The sequence below is a fragment of the Brassica napus genome, chromosome A8 (genome assembly GCF_020379485.1).
Source record: "Brassica napus cultivar Da-Ae chromosome A8, Da-Ae, whole genome shotgun sequence".
In the NCBI taxonomy this organism is placed as follows: Eukaryota; Viridiplantae; Streptophyta; class Magnoliopsida; order Brassicales; family Brassicaceae; genus Brassica; species Brassica napus.
Window position 1 is genome coordinate 19,989,472 of NC_063441.1, and position 16,981 is coordinate 20,006,452.

Below are 16,981 nucleotides of genomic sequence, written 5' to 3' on the forward strand. Positions count from 1 at the left end.
AATTTAGGATTCTAATAAATATATAAATAAATACTTAGAAAATATAATTATTTTTAAAAGATAGTTTCAAAACATAATTTTCTATTTTCAAAAAGAAATTTGAAAAAAAAGAAAATAAAAAAAAGTTTTGGAAAAAAAAATTTCAGAAAAAAGTTCGAATTTGAAAAATTATAATTCGAAAACATAAAAAAAGTTATTTTTTTTTTTTTATTTTTAATTATTTTTATTTAAATAATAATTTATTATATATATAAATAACAAGGATATAAGAGTTTTTTGCTACTTAATGAAGAATGTAATTTTGAAAATGTTCCTTTAATGATGGTAAATATAAAAAGTGGTAGCTTAAAAATGGTAAACATAACTTTTCCCCACTCAAGAAGCATCACAAGACTATTCTTTAATCATAGAGGCAATTAAGTAAAACAATTTTCTTGATCAGTCCAAACTATACGATCCTAGGAAACATCTCCACCATCAAGCACCTACGTTTCTAAAAAATTTACACATTGATCATACATAGTAAATTAAATAAAATATTATCTGCTGAGGAGAGGAAGACAGTGTTAGCCACAAATGAAGAAATTAAAATTTAATGAAAAATATTTGTTGTAAATTAAATAAAATCTTATCTGTTGATAAAAAGATGCTTTGTTCATTCGTGCATGTGGCCAGTGGTTTGTTATGATTCTTCTTTTGTTCGAAGAAAGTAAAAGAATAGAAGTCGAAGAGTGGAATCGAACTTGGGACAGCGGATACCCTCTTTCTTCAGCATTGTTCATCAATATTTCCCATTAAATAAACATGGAGTTGGGTGCACACAAAAAAATAAACATGGAGTTTGTTACAAAAAAAATAAATTAAATAAATTAAACATGGTGTATACTTACAGAAAAATACTAACAACCAACGCACTGACGACACTGACATATAAAAGCTAGGGGAGCTAATGAGATTAGATACCCCCAGTAATTCGTAATCGGTTTCGAATTAGATACGTTAAAAAATATTAAACTAATCAATCGACGTAGACTAGTAGACAAGATGCTTGGACCACTTTAAGAATGGTGATTGTTCCTGTAAAGATTATTGGTAGAGCGATTAGCCAACTCATGTGTCATTCTCATATGTTTTAGCCAAGGTACGACCTTAAACTTGATTTGAGCAGTCTTCTTTACCAGATAACCACGTCATGTGTCATTCTCATATGTTTTCTTTAATGGAAGAGGTAACTGATAGTTAGTACGTAGCATGGCTTGAGTAGATTTAATTGAAGTTGAAAGCTCCTAAACTCCAGTGCTACCTTGAAAGTTTTCTTACTAATATGGGCACCAGGGAACTGGACCATTGTAATTAGGAAGGTTCAATAGTGCTTATTTTCTTCGTAATCTTGGGAGATATGATTCTTTTTGATGAATATATGATTCTATTTTCCGACCACGACTTCACTTTGAGTGGAAACGAGAATGAGCTGCTTGCAATAACGTCTATTCTGTAGTATAGTTCCAGAAAATTCACAACCACAAACGTAACCTTTTCTTCCATTATAAATACTCGTCAAATGCCTACTATGTGTCACAGTAGTCAGCTATCTCTTCACTTCACGAGCTTCTTACACTTGCTTTGAGTCTTTTTGAGATCATCTTAGTCTGAGAATGGTATTAGCAACATCTTTTGTTTAGCCTCGTTCCTCTTTTTATATAAATGATTGTAGTTACGATTATGTAAGATTAACTTGAAGTTGTTGCTGCAGAATGTTCAAGGAAAGCCTGCTTCAGTTGGACCATGGGGAGGCCAAAGTGGTCATGCATGGGATGATGGAACATTCACCACCGTAAGGCAAATAGTTATAGCACATGGTTATAGTATAGACTCCATCCAAATTGAGTATGACAAGAATGGTACCTCGGTTTGGTCTGAAAAACGTGGAGGAAAAGGAGGCATTAAGTTTGATAAGGTAAGTCATATAGACTATTAATCCTTGTTGTTTTCAGAAACTGATTACCGTTCTTGTGTTGTTAAGGTCAAACTTGATTACCCGCATGAGTATCTGACTTCAGTAAAGGGAACGTACAGTGCCTTTGACGTGTGGGGCAATCTATGTGTCCGGTCGCTTACCTTTGAGAGTAACCGCAAACTATACGGACCATTTGGTGTTGAGTCAGGTACATACTTCACTTTGCCAAAATCAGACTCGATGATTATCGGGTTTTATGGGAAGGCTGGTTGGTATCTGGATGCTATTGGTGCTTACCTTAAACCAATTCCTAAAGAGACTAATCCCACGTCGAAAATGGTTTTGCACTCACCTCAAAATGTCCCTCATGGTGTGAAGAAACTCGAGCACTCGGGGAATATTCATGGAAGTGTAGGCCAAAAATTTGATATGGTTGGACTTAAACAAAAAGATTCAACTTTGTCTTCTCATGAAGGTCACGTTGATGCTGAGATCACTAAACATAAGGTGAGTGCAAGACTTTTATGTTATACATTTAGCTCTCTCTTTACCGTTTTGACCAAAAGAGTATGGATTTGTGCTTATCAGTTGGTGACAGATACTGAGAAGTTGCAGCCAAAAGCTGGAGGTGGTGTGAAAATACATGGACCATGGGGTGGAATCGGTGGTATCATGTTTGACGACGGAATATATACCGGTGTTAGACAGATCAATTTGTCACGCAGTGTTGGGATTGTATGGATGAAGGTGTGCTATGATTTTAAAGGACAAGCTGTGTGGGGAAGCAAGCATGGTGGCAGGGGAGGATTCAAACATGATAAGGTGTGTGACTTGGAAACCTTTTTTTTTTTTTTTTTTTTAATGCTAAATTACACTTCATATATCAGTTTTTTTTTTAATATAATTTTTTTTTGTATCTAAAAGTTTGAATATAATTTGCAGATTGTATTTGATTACCCATCAGAGGTTTTAACACATATAACGGGAACATATGGACCGTTGGTATACATGGGACCTAATGTGATAAAGTCACTAACTTTCCATACCAACAAAGGAAAACATGGACCTTGTGGAGAAGAACAAGGACCTTCGTTTACACATAAAATTGGCGAGGGTAAAGTTGTTGGATTCCACGGAAGAGAGGGTATATTTCTTGATTCCATTGGTGTTCATGTTATGCCATGCAAAATAAGTCCCTTTAAGCCATCTCCTCACAATGCAACTGTTCCTCATAACAACACTGGCGTAGGGGTAGTAAACGGCCATGGCGAAAAGGTAATATGTAGATCCCATAATAATGGTAGTTACATATCTATCTGTTCAGCTTTAAGACCTGTTCAGTTTATCTGGATTTTGACACCTTTATAGTAGCTTACTTGTTGGGTTTAAATCATTCTCACAGTTTGAGCGCGGAGTCGTGAAAGAACCAACACCGAACGGGTTTGGACCGTGGGGAGGCAACGGAGGTAAACCATGGGACGATGGTGTATTTTCAGGGATCAAGCAGATATTTGTAACAAGAGCAAACGATGCTATCTCTTCATTACAAATCGAGTACGATAAGAATGGACAATCTGTTTGGTCCGTTGAACATGGTGGTCATAGCGGAGTCGCCACACACAGGGTAAACTGTCACACCCAGCTCTTAATTTAATGTTTCTTGTGGGTGAAGGCAATGTAAATAACATGCCGAAGAGACTGTTGTGACATAAAAAAACAATCGATTCTTCTTTCATATACATAGTGCCACTTTTTGGTATTCATATATGATACTCATTTCAAATCTCGCTTGCAGATTATACTCGAGTATCCAAACGAGACGCTTACCTGCATTTCAGGGTATTACGGACCACTGAACAATTCAGACAAATCTCTTGTTGTCAAGTCTCTGAGTTTCTACACTAGCCGTGGTAAGTACGGTCCGTACGGTGAAGAGACAGGGACGTTTTTCACTTCGACTAAAACAGAAGGAAAAGTGTTGGGGTTACATGGAAGAAGCAGCTCTTACTTGGACGCCGTAGGAGTTCACATGCAGCAGCGGCTTGACAATAAGACTCAGTTCAACAGGACTTCCTGTTTCAAGCGCTACTGACAATCTTGTCGGCACAACACAAGACCAACATCTAACCTTGTATGGTTGGACTAATGCTTACAGTTTATTACAAGTAAAATAAACATGCGCCTAACCGCATTGTGTTTCCTTTCCGAGTAACTATGAAGATCTAGAGAAACAAGAAGAGAGTTTAGAATAAAATGAAGAAAATTTGTAATTTACTTGCTATATTCTGTTTAATGATATGCTAATTTGTTGTTCGTGAGTGAATTTTTGTGTGTTGCAACACTTCTCTGAGCACAGAAGCTATTCGGTGAGACATGTGATGTTCCAAAACCGCAAGCTCTTCATCGTCTTATATTAGTAAATCTTTTTTTAAAAAAATTACCAAAAAAAATCTTTATTTAAAACTCATCTGAATTATACTATAATTCATTTTACAAAATCGTAATCATAACCTATTTAAAAACAATGAAGTAAACTATCTCAAATTTCGTTACATTTAATCCATCCCTTACCAGCTAACTGCCTATATTTATTTTTAATAAATCAACATCCACGTGGGAGCAAAGTCAATATAATCAATCATCTCTTAAAGACTCTAAACTTATGAATAGTTTTCCAGCAGAATGGATCTTCCCAAATGATTTAGTGTCGGCTGCTCGAATTCAATCTCCAACAAACCAAAACGGAACTTATTTGTTTTTCTTATACCGAAAGAAACAAAATATTTAAAACTATAAGCTAGTGTAGCTACAAGAAAAAATTATGTGTTCTGCATTACCGAATTTGCAAATACAAACATATAATAGATCGAATATCGAGGTCTAACTAGCTTAAAAGAAATGAAAAAGACAAGAAAATAGAAAATGGGCATAACAGAAGAGTAAGGAAGGACTCACCAACTGGTTGTTAAGTCATTTAATCCTCCAATTAAGCAATTGAACAGACACACACACACCCACCTAAGTAGTTTTTTTTTTAATATCTTCTTCCTTAAACCAGTTTCTCAAGGGCACGTTTGTAGTTCAAGTTTCCACATATAGTGACGTTTCTACCATGTAAGCATATATCTGTTATATATATTGAAAACGAATTATGGAAAATGAAAAATGAATGATGATCTAAAATGTTAGCTACACTAAATTATAGTAGTATTTTTGGAAGTATGATCAGTATATGAGCCAAGTCTATAACAACACATCATCATTCATTTGTTTCATAATCAATATACAATAATATTGTTTTAATGGTCTTCACCAGAAGATTATTAAAGAAAAGTCGTCATAATATCATCCCTTATCTTCTTATGTTAAAAGTATATTATCCCTAATCAGAAAAGAAGGGAATTAGTGATTTTTGTGCTGTCACGTGTTTATTTAGCAATGGTTGGCACAAAAAAATCATTTAATTAATTTATAGTTAGGCATAAGATACAGAAGCTTCTGCCGGGAAAGATTAAAAATTACAGGTAGCGGTTGCCAAAAATTTCCTACTAGTGTCATTATTGTGTTGTGGATATTGCTAAACAGCTTAAATTTTTAAAATTGGGTTGGTGTTTGTCTAATGTCCCAATAATAAGATGAGTTGGTTTCGTTCTTGTGTAGTGAATTTTTTTGATTATTTCAAAGTTTTCAATAATTAATCGCTTCTCTCGGGATTGGGTCTCAAATCTTCTCTCTTTTTTTTTTGTCTTCGAGTGTTGGAAACTCTTCTCTGATATAGCTCTGCCAGCCACATCCACATTCACAAGAATCTCTCTCTTTTTCTAGGGTTTCTAAAAGCTTCAGTTTCTCTTGCAGGTAGTTTCTCTAGTAACTTTAATCCAACTTCTTGGTTTTGATTCTTGATTTTCTACGGTTGATCTGCCCGGCATTTCTTGTTTCCTGTTTTATTTTATTTTCTCCCTTTTATTTTTTGAAGATTGTCACATTAAGATGAGAGAAGAAATCATCAAAAAGACCAACTTTTTATGTATGTAATAATTGATCTTCTCTGTTTTTAAGTCACTGAGCTAATAATCTTAGACAACTTTTTACTCTGCATTTTTCATTCACCTTCGAACTAGGGCTTCTGTATAACCAAATTAATCTCGATTACACAATTACTGAAATGGGTTTTCTGGGTTTCTTCAGTTCGTGACGAAAAAAAAAAACACTTTGCTTTTATAAAGAATTTGACTTTAATCCTCGAAAGTTTGTTGCTTTCGATACTGTTACTGATAAAAATGCGTTTGGTATAATGGATTACGATGTTTTAACCTCTCCTCCACTCAGATTTCTCCAAAGTATTTTAAAAAAAAACTCCACCTTACACGACTCTTCCTCTTCTTTTTTTTTTTTTTTTGCAGGAACTCATTTCCCGACCAAACTCATCGAGTTTAAGACATCACTGTAATAAAATCTCTTCAAACTCACTAAACATGGCGGTTTATTACCCAAGTAATGTCAATTGTTACCAGCAAGAACCAATCTATCTCAACCATCATCATCACCAACAACAACAACAACCTTCCTCCTCCTCCGCCGCCGCCGCCGCCGCATCTTTCGTCGGCGGCGAAGAGAATGTTCGAAACGAGATGGTTTTCATTCCACCAACGGGTCTTCAGAATCTCAACGGAGACGTTCCCGTTTCGAGCAGCGAGTTAACCTTCCGCGACGGTCAAGGACTATCTCTAAGCCTCCTCGGCACTCAAATCTCTCTTCCTTCGTTTCACTATCATCAATACTCTTCAATCTCGGCTAAGGAAACGCCGCCGTTTAACAAAGAGATGTTGCTGTTGGGTCAATCTGATCCTTCCTCCGGTTATGCTGGAGTCTACAACAGTTACAATATGAGCAGCGTGTTGCGTTCTCGGTATCTTAAACCGGCTCAGGGTTTGCTCGATGAAGTGGTTAGCGTCGAGAAAGAGATGAACCAGTTGAGAAAAAAGAAGAAAGGTGAAGACTTTAACAATAGTGCAAAGGAGACAGAAGGTGGAGGAGGCATTGGTGGTGAGATATCAATAGAGTTATCTACAATTGAACGACAAGAGCTTCGAAGCAAGAAGGACAAGCTTTTAACAATGCTTGATGAGGTAGTTATTTAACTAACTCTCATCTCTTATAACTTAGTTAATTAACTTAATTGTTGTATTAATTGTTGTAGGTAGATAAAAGATATAACCAATATTACCATCAAATGGAAGCATTAGCTTCATCATTTGAGGTAGTAGCAGGATTTGGATCACCTAAGCCTTACACATCAGTGGCTCTCAACAGAATCTCTTGCCATTTTCGTGCTCTTCGCGACGCTATAAAGGAGCAGATTAAGATGATAAGAGAGAAGCTTGGGGAGAAAGGAGGAGAGTTGTCATTGGATGAGCAACAAGGAGGAGAGAGGATACCGAGATTGAGGTATTTGGATCAAAGGTTGAGACAGCAGAGAGCTTTGCATCAACAGCTTGGAATGGTTAGACCGTGTTGGAGACCTCAAAGAGGTCTCCCTGAAAGCTCTGTCTCTGCTCTTCGCGCTTGGCTCTTTGAGCATTTCCTTCATCCGTATGTGGTTTCTTCTCTCACAAGTCACAATTTTTACAGAACATTTTAAGAGAGTTTATGTTTGTTATATGTAGATATCCTAAAGAATCTGAGAAAATGATGCTTGCAAAGCAGACAGGACTGTCGAAAAACCAGGTAACCTGAGCTTTTTTTTGTGTCTTCCCTTTATAATCTTTGTGTTCTGCTTGAATCATTCTATGTGTTATGTAATTAGGTTGCTAATTGGTTCATAAACGCGAGAGTTCGTCTATGGAAACCAATGATAGAAGAGATGTATAAAGAAGAGTTTGGTGATGATGCCTCTGAGTTACTAACTTCCAAGTCTCCCAACAGCACCAACCAAGAAGACTCCTCCTCGCAGCAGCAGCAGCAGCAGGAGAACACAACAAACGTTGCCTTCTCATCAGAACCTAAACCAGACTGTACTCAAGCCAATGAAGATGACCCACAACTACATCAGATGAACCGGTCAGGGGATTACGATACTCTAATGAACTATCAAGGGTATGATTACCGTTACATAGACGGAAACAACCAGCAGGAGAGCAGATTCTCCAGTGGCCAGCACTTACACGACTTTGTCGTTTAATATTACCATTCTTGGAACAGAGGACATGACTCTTGAGGCGCAAGAAATGTGCTGTCTTGCATTTTTATAGATAGGCATATAACACACACATCTGTGGCTTTTGTGTATAGAATAGTACACTTGTAACACAAGTATTTGATTATGTGTGTAAGATTTACGGTGGTGTGAAGAATTATGAACAACCGCTTCATTTTACAACGGAGATTAACTTTTTTTGCCTTTAATTTTAATCTGGGCTGTATCATATTTATATGGGCCTAAAGCCCATATTGTTGACGTTGACTATCGACGAACCTACGAAACAGTCTCCTAGTCACTATCCATCAACCTTATCCATCCAACCATTTTGACAAATGCGTCGTACACGTGGCATTACGATTAATTTATTCGGCTACGGTTACTTGATGACTTGTCGGATTTTTACGAATACTTCACATACAAGTGAATTCTCATTTTTATCCTTCTCCATGAACATAAGCAAAAATGCAAGAAGTTAACTAAAAGGGTAAATTAGTCAATTGACGCGACAATAGAGTTTTTCTTTGTGTAGGCCAAATGGTCAGCCGTGCCTAATAGATACAGTAGAGTTCGATATATTGAGCAACATGATGCAAGCTGTTGATGAAGAACGGTATGATGAAGCAGGTAAGGCTAGGCTCTCTGCCTCTCACTGACTCCTCATGAAACCGTTTGAAAGAATCAAAGATCAGTGAGCTTGTTTGGTTACAATGATGTTGCAGCTGAGTACAGAGAAATGTATTAAGGGATATGTATCCCACATTGGAAAATCAATGGGACATTAAGTAATATATAAAAGGTTAGGGTCAATCCACTAATTGCCAATTGGTTTTGAGTTGGAAGCTCATAATAAACTCGAATCTAACATGGTATCAGAGCCCAGAATCCTAATAAGTTAAACCCCTAATTAATATTAATCCTACCCGACCGGGTATATATGTCGTAATTGACTCGCTCGACCGAGTATAACTGTCTTAAAAAAAAAAAAGTTTCCGAGATTTCTGACCGATAAAAGCCATCATCTCGAGGAGGGGTATTAAGGGATATGTATCCCACATTGGAAAATCAATGGGACATTAAGTAATATATAAAGGGTTAGGATCAATCCACTAATTGCCAATTGGTTTTGAGTTGGAAGTCCATAATAAACCCGAATCTAACAAAATGTTTGGTTACTTCCAAGCAAAACGCAAATTAAGGAAATACAATTGATAGGTATGCTAAGATAAAAAAAAAAGCTCATCTACCTTGGCTAAAACGCAACCAAAGTGGTGGAAGAGACGCTTGCAAATTGCAAAAGAAATAATATCTTTCGTGTGATGGAGGAAATATTGGAGAATGCTTTGTTCTCTATCTACACTTTGTGTACGTAGTAAATTCCCGTATATAAAAGACGAAATGAAAAAACAAAAGTAATGTAGCATGATCGTGAAATCAGTGTGATACATGTCTTCTCAAATATGGGAAAGTAACTAAGCATACTCTAGTTAGATTTAATGTTTTAGTGATAAATCTACTTGTGGTCTTATAGTCTAATAGTTTAACTAAGGATTTATTAACAATCTAAGGATTTATTAATAATCTTACATCAGAAAATATGAGTTCGAGTTTAAAAAAAATATAATTTATCATTAATTATGTAAATTAACGGTTAAAATTTTATAAAAGATTTTTAGTATGGTATAAGCAGAGTATGGTACAGGTAAAACTGTCAGACAATCATAGATGTATACTGTTATAGAATTATTTTATAATATTTTCTTAATCTATAGTAATATAAATAAGCGTTAAAAATTAGATGAAATTTGCATTGAGATTTTAGTTTAATCAAGTCCTTCGTTGAACCTGCTTGATGATACTATTCGATTGTGTGAATTATTGGTGCTTGTGACTTTGGATTCTGTAATTGAGGTCAAAAATAAAAAGGAAAAGAACAAAAAAAATTAAGTGAGTTGTGACATGATTTGTATAATGTATGGTCCTGCATGTTAGAAAAAGGGATGCATCGTCGATCGCCCACATGGTTATATGACCAAACAAAGGACTCGTCACAAGTTTCAGGTACAGTTTGTTCACCTCTTTTACTAGTAATCTAATACAACCTCCCCTAAAAATAGGGAATCATGCATGGCAATGCCACACAACAATCGTGTTCTTTTTGCTGTGAGCTGCAAATACATTGAATTAGGCTCAGCCAAGCTTTAACAGAATGTGAATCGATTCTTGAAATAGTACAATATGCTTTGACATAACAAGAAATATTAGTTAGGCCATGTGAAGTGTCTATCAAACTAAAGTTGATCTATAAAACTAAACCAAACTTAGAGAATATGAAAGAGACTACATTTTTCAACCACAATCAAAACAATAAAAGAGGTTATTCTTTGTACTATGAGGTTAAGAATCCAACCAAATTGTACCAAACTTGAAACGTATGATGATCCTAGTTTTCGAAATTTTTCACGTTGTGTAATTACGAGAGCTATCAACGGTTGGAGCACAATGGTTAGATTCAGTTGCCATGTAGCCGTACATATGTCTATTATGTAATCAACTGTTAGACATTATGATCATCTTATAAATTTTAACTTAAGGTAATTGACTATAACAAAAGATAAACACATTCTTTTTTTTTTTTGTAAAAAATATAAACACATTCTTTTGTACAAAGCAAATGGAAGTTTGTGGAATATACCTTCAAAGTATTTTCTCACTCCCAGGACTAGTCTGTATTGGCTCTTAGCATTTGCTTGCGGAAAATTTATCTTAATTTTCTTCTGCAATCGTTCATCAATTAACAAATAGATTAAAACGGAAATTGGCACAAAATGCTAAATGGCATAAATGTCTTGGAGAAAATTAGATCTAGGTTCTAGTTGGAATCTGGTCGAAGTACGAGTTAGAGATGGGCACGGATTTTTTGGTCTTACTTTTAAAAAAAGAATTCAGTACTATCTAATCTTTTCAATATCAACGACATGTATGAAGTGCAATAAATGTGTGCCAAACTATCACACCAGAAACATGTTTTGCCTTTTCTTCGATATAACACAAGAGGCTCATCGTCGGAACGTGAAGCAGAATCTTCACGTGAAATTACTATCTCATCTAGCAATCTATTCGCGTTGGAAAATTACTTGGCAGCAAAACCCACGTGGTTCACCGAAAAAAAATTGATTCTATTTATATTTTAATAGTTTGACGATAAAAATGAAATAGACCTATGGAAACGGGATAGAGAGTAGAGCTTCATATTTTTGCTTGCAATAAATTAGTAGATGAAATGAAATATTAGTTTCAGTTTCGATTCTACGAAAGTTCGTTTTTAGACACCCTAACTGAATACCATAGACCATGTCTCTACTGTGGAACAGAAAAATAAAACGTGACAAAATGAATAATGTGTTCTCTCACAAGTCACAAGTATTTGTCTTGAGGAATAGTTCGAATATCATTTGCAATAATATGTTCCACGAATCATATGCCATGTGATCTAAGTGATAACAAGTCAAATCATCTGGTATATATTTTAATTCGGATATTTATTCGTTATATTTTAATATCTTAGATTTGAGACCTTTATATACTGTTCTCGTATATTTCGAAGGATTGAGTGATGGCCTCTGTCTTGTGTTGATCATTCGAGTTCTTTACAAGCTCGGTGGGTTCGTCGTATGTGTTGACATTATTAACCCTAATATTTTTTTACAAAAAGATACATAGTGCCATAAGATGTTGTTCATACAAGACAAAATACATGTGAAGTGACCTAAAGTGTTTTTTTCTTGCCTACCTTAAAAACTCGAAAAGACTTATAAACAATATAAATTCAACAATATCATGCAGTCGATTCAGACAAATCCTGAGGCGTGTTAGTTGAAATCAATCTGTAATTGTAGTTTTCTGCTAGTATACAATTACTCGAAATTTCAGTATTGGGTTGAGTTTTTTTTGTTAATAAGATTATGTTACTAAAAATATGAGTTTTAGTGTATAGTATTAGTGTTAGCTGTCTATACACAAAGTTGACAGCCGAGTAACACGATTCCTCCATTGATCCGTGGCATTAAGTTTAGTTTATCATAGTTTACTAGTGTTTGGTCAAATTATAAAATTTGTTTTGAAGACCTAATAAGTTCGTATTAAAAACGTTAGAGCTTGAGTTAACTAGTGTCAACTGTAAAAACTGATCCTAAAATAGAAGTTGATTGTTAACAGCTTAATTACTCCTACCTACTATTAATCAATAATACACTATCGTAATAACATAGCTACCAAATATTGCAGACTAACAAAAAAAAAGTTTCCATATCCAAAAGATACTAAATACACTCTTACGTTATGCTTTACGCATATGTATATAATTTTTTACATAAAAGCAAAGGCTCATCTAGTTCTGTTTTCCTTAAGCTTATCAACAATTTTCACCTCTTTATAACCATCGACCGTGTAGATGAAATTCTTCCTTTTTATAGTTTTTCCATTATTATCTTGGATCAGATGCTATACCTGTACATAAGAGTAAGAGAAGAACAAATACTAATTAAGTAGACCCAACCTAAAGAGCTTGTCTTAACATTGGTATAAAAAATTAAACGAAATTCATATGAAATTGCATGTGGTAAGAATCTATCTCTTATATAAACTAACACAAGATTGAATAATATTACACTACTACTTTGTAGGTCTTTTTTTGTTTGTGCGAATATAAGTTCCCACATCAGGAGTTTAACTAACTGGGACATAATAATATATAAAAAATTAGGACTAATCCATTTATCACTAATTGATTTTAAGTAAAAATTTCATGATAAATCAAAATTTAACTATCGTTTTATTTTTTGTATGGCTGGATATTTGATCCATAAATCTGGCGAAACCAAAACCTAGAACTTTTTAACAAATGGATTCTCTTGCGCAAACCCCCATAATTCAAATCTACCATAATTTGCTCCAATTTTCTTCCAACCAGGTTGAAGCAACTACGTGTGGATTAATATGGTTAAACTTTATAGTTGTTGTCAGGAATTCATATAATATGGGTGAAAGCGTAAAAGAAATAGAAACGAACTAAGGCAATTAGCAAATACTTTCCTTTGCATTAAATGTGTGAATGAACAAATACAATCTTCAAATAGTTTAATTATGAGTTGAAAACCTGATATAATTAGGATTAAGAAATATAAAAACCATTTTTTTCTATTTAGTTCTAATACAGTAGAATGACTTGTAACCAGACATACTTCTTTTAGTTTTAAATCACCTTGAATATATGTTTTATCATAAAGGATTATTCGTAAAAGGAGAGCAACATGGAGAGAAATCAACGTACTTAAGATGCATGTGGCTGAGGCTGTAATAGGACTGTTTTCTAACCACACTTACCTTCTTTCCTTATATATACCAACCCAACATCACTTATTTTCTTCACTAACCTTCTGCCTTAGAAAGAGACATAGAGAGAGAGAGAAATGGAAGTAATGCGAATTCTTCACATGAACAAAGGAAACGGTGAAACAAGTTACGCCAAAAACTCCATTGTTCAGGTTGAAGATTTATATCAAAAACATATTCATCAGTCTTGCGTACACACACATATATATAGTATATACTGTAATGTCAAAATCCATCTATATTTATATTTTATTTTAGATAAGAAAATATAATAAAATATGTGTAAAATGTTTATGTAACTCGCAGAGCAACATAATATCTTTAGGCAGAAGAGTAATGGACGAGGCCTTGAAGAAGCTGATGATAAGAAATTCAGAAATTTTGAGCTTTGGAATCGCCGACTTGGGCTGTTCCTCCGGTCCCAACAGTCTCTTGTCCATCTCCAATATCGTAGAAACAATCCAAAACTTGTGTCATGACCTCGACCGTCCTGTTCCTGAGCTCAGTCTCTCTCTCAACGACCTTCCTAGCAATGACTTCAACTACATCTTTGCTTCTTTGCCGGAGTTTTACGACCGGGTTAAGAAAAGAGACAACAACTATGAGAGTTTAGGTTTTGAGCACGGAAGTGGAGGACCGTGTTTTGTATCGGCGGTTCCTGGCTCTTTCTACGGACGTTTGTTTCCTCGCCGGAGCCTTCACTTTGTTCATTCTTCTTCTAGTTTACACTGGTTGTCTCAGGTGTGTTTTCTGTTTCTCTATGCGGCATTTCAATTATGACTGATATTGACGAGTGTTTACTAAATATTTTATTTAAAAAGAAATTAGTGTCATTTGCCAACTCGCATAATGAAAACTGAATTATTAAATCTGATATACTATTATGACTTGAAAATCATAGTTAAAATAAATATTTCTAAAGTTAAATATGCCTTTTACGAAAATAAGTTAATCTATAGTTCGTAAAATTGATATACAATTTTTTTCTTACATTAGAAAGCTATTCTATTTTTAAATTAGATAGTCTCGAAAACCAAACTGGAATAGAATTATGATAATCACTATAGGTTTCATGCAAAAGTGTTGTTTTACTATACGGTACCAAGAAAATATTTACGCAAGTAATATACCTTTTTAAGTGAAATTTAGTGCGTGGGAATCTTTCTTATTCGAGATACCAAAACAAAACAAAAAGATTGGAAAACCTAGTGGTTCATACATGACATATCACACATCACACTGGAAACTACCAATGTGGTCCATTCATTTCATCAAAATATCACATATTATATGGTAATTTGTACATGCTAACAAATTATCATCTATATACAAGGTTCCATGTGGTGAGGTGAACAAGAAAGATGGGGTGGTCATAACAGCTGATTTAGACAACAGAGGGAAAATATACCTATCCAAGACAAGTCCTAAGAGTGCACATAAGGTTTATGCTCTTCAATTCCAAACCGATTTCTCGGTGTTTCTGAGATCGCGATCCGAGGAGTTGGTTCCTGGAGGCCGAATGGTTTTATCCTTCCTAGGTAGAAGCTCACCTGATCCTACAACCGAAGAGAGTTGCTATCAGTGGGAACTACTAGCTCAAGCTCTTATGTCCTTGGCCAAAGAGGTACAGTGTTGTGAATATGTTTACCTTTAATTAGAACCAACATGTAGCTCTTGGGGCTGTATTATATATATGGCCCATATTACTCTGTAGGGATCTGACCGTGGCACGTTACTTGACCAAATTAAGTTATCCCAGCCGGCCCCATGAATACTATTCCACATTTGTTTTCTCAAATAATTTAGTTTAGTCAGTTTATGTAAATTGATACATATCATGTACTGATATAGACATAGTATTGGTACCATATAAGTTTTGTTTGGTAGTGCCGAATAGCTCAAAACCGCTATTCCCCCCCTCCCCAATATGACAAAAATACATACAAATTATTGTAGAAAATCAAGTAGATAACTAAGAACACCAATGACGAAATCCATTTATAATAACTCAACTAATGTAGCCTGGATTTTCTATAAACCCATAGATACTAGCCCAGCCATAAGAATATTGGATCAATTGATAATACAGCCCAATCGAGTTTAATATATACTCAATGTCATAAATAAACGTCCTCCTTTTCTGTTCTTTATATAAAGGGTATCATCGAAGAAGAGAATATCGATGCTTTCAACGCTCCTTACTATGCTGCGAGCCCCGAAGAATTGAAAATGGCGATAGAGAAAGAAGGTTCTTTTTCGATTGATCGACTTGAGATAAGTCCGGTTGATTGGGAAGGTGGGAGTATCAGCGACGACAGCTATGACATAGTACGCTTCAAACCCGAAGCCCTAGCTAGTGGACGAAGAGTGGCAAAGACAATACGAGCCGTGGTAGAGCCGATGCTAGAACCTACATTTGGTCAAAAGGTGATGGACGAACTTTTCGAAAGATACGCAAAGCTAGTGGGAGAGTACGTGTATGTAAGCTCGCCTCGATACACTATTGTTATTGTTTCACTCCTAAGAATGGGTTAGTCATATTATAACATATGCTTTCTTACATGTCTGTGGACCTACAGTGACATGATTTGGTACTTTAACTATGTAACGCCATTTGCTTCCAGAATAAAATAAACAAAGTGTGTGTGCTTTTGAGTTGAAATGAAGATGTATTTTTTAGTTACGGATAATATATGCAATGTAAAATCTAATAATTTGTCCCTACAATATTTTATTCATGCATCAAATCAACTCTTAAACAAGATTTTAAATTTAATAACGTTTCTCTCTATTAAATATTTACGCCTAAAGAAAATAATATAAATGCAAATAATAAGAATTTAATTGTTCAATATTTATAAAATTAATTTGGGCATTGTCAGTAATTCAGTATCTAGAAGCTGAAACTTGAAATGAGAGACATGGGATGCATATAGAAATAGAAGCATCACTCGAGTGATTTATATATGTTCAACTTTAGTCACACGATTATTGGATTTTCTTTCTTAATGATATTAGAAATATGGAGATTAAAGCGGAATGTGACGTGAGTGTTAAAATTGATAATTACTTGCTGACAAAAAAAGTGATAATCACTTTAATAAGTGGAAAACAAGTTAATCATGCACACTCGTGAAAATGGAGTGCAATAGGCCCAACAGCCTCTCTTCACCGTCCACGTGTCTACCACTTTATGCTTTTATTCTATTTTTTATTCTTTTGTTACAACTTTCAGCGCCTCACGTCACATTCGATGACCAAGACAATTTTATAACAAGAGCGACAAAGTTCCATAACCATTTTAAAACTAAAGCATTTTTGCATTGCCGTTGAAACGTTTTCCGCATGCTCATCATTTATTCTTAGTTTTTGTAACGATCGTGATTACTTTCAAAAATTTCACAGTACCGTTGGCTTAAAACTCTCAACTG

The 16,981-nt window shown here is 34.9% G+C and overlaps 3 protein-coding genes across 3 annotated transcripts; all 3 read left to right on the forward strand.

Annotated features, from left to right (window-relative positions):
* The first annotated feature begins 1,550 nt into the window (after nucleotides 1-1,550).
* Nucleotides 1,551-4,298, forward strand: LOC106440762 (jacalin-related lectin 3-like). Its single transcript, XM_013882494.3, has 7 exons — nucleotides 1,551-1,658; nucleotides 1,754-1,957; nucleotides 2,024-2,464; nucleotides 2,546-2,779; nucleotides 2,900-3,232; nucleotides 3,360-3,581; nucleotides 3,753-4,298. Exons 1-7 carry the CDS (start codon nucleotides 1,656-1,658, stop codon nucleotides 4,047-4,049), a joined length of 1,734 nt encoding a protein of 577 aa, XP_013737948.2. The 5' UTR covers nucleotides 1,551-1,655; the 3' UTR covers nucleotides 4,050-4,298.
* A 1,189-nt stretch (nucleotides 4,299-5,487) lies between these two features.
* LOC106444595 (BEL1-like homeodomain protein 10) lies at nucleotides 5,488-8,333 on the forward strand. Its single transcript, XM_013886051.3, has 5 exons — nucleotides 5,488-5,812; nucleotides 6,361-7,086; nucleotides 7,158-7,549; nucleotides 7,624-7,684; nucleotides 7,764-8,333. Exons 2-5 carry the CDS (start codon nucleotides 6,433-6,435, stop codon nucleotides 8,136-8,138), a joined length of 1,482 nt encoding a protein of 493 aa, XP_013741505.2. The 5' UTR covers nucleotides 5,488-5,812; nucleotides 6,361-6,432; the 3' UTR covers nucleotides 8,139-8,333.
* Nucleotides 8,334-13,572: 5,239 nt separating this feature from the next.
* LOC106444596 (jasmonate O-methyltransferase) lies at nucleotides 13,573-16,277 on the forward strand. The gene is made up of 4 exons (XM_048738095.1): nucleotides 13,573-13,702; nucleotides 13,857-14,291; nucleotides 14,884-15,174; nucleotides 15,708-16,277. Exons 1-4 carry the CDS (start codon nucleotides 13,628-13,630, stop codon nucleotides 16,083-16,085), a joined length of 1,179 nt encoding a protein of 392 aa, XP_048594052.1. The 5' UTR covers nucleotides 13,573-13,627; the 3' UTR covers nucleotides 16,086-16,277.
* The last annotated feature ends 704 nt before the right edge of the window (nucleotides 16,278-16,981 follow it).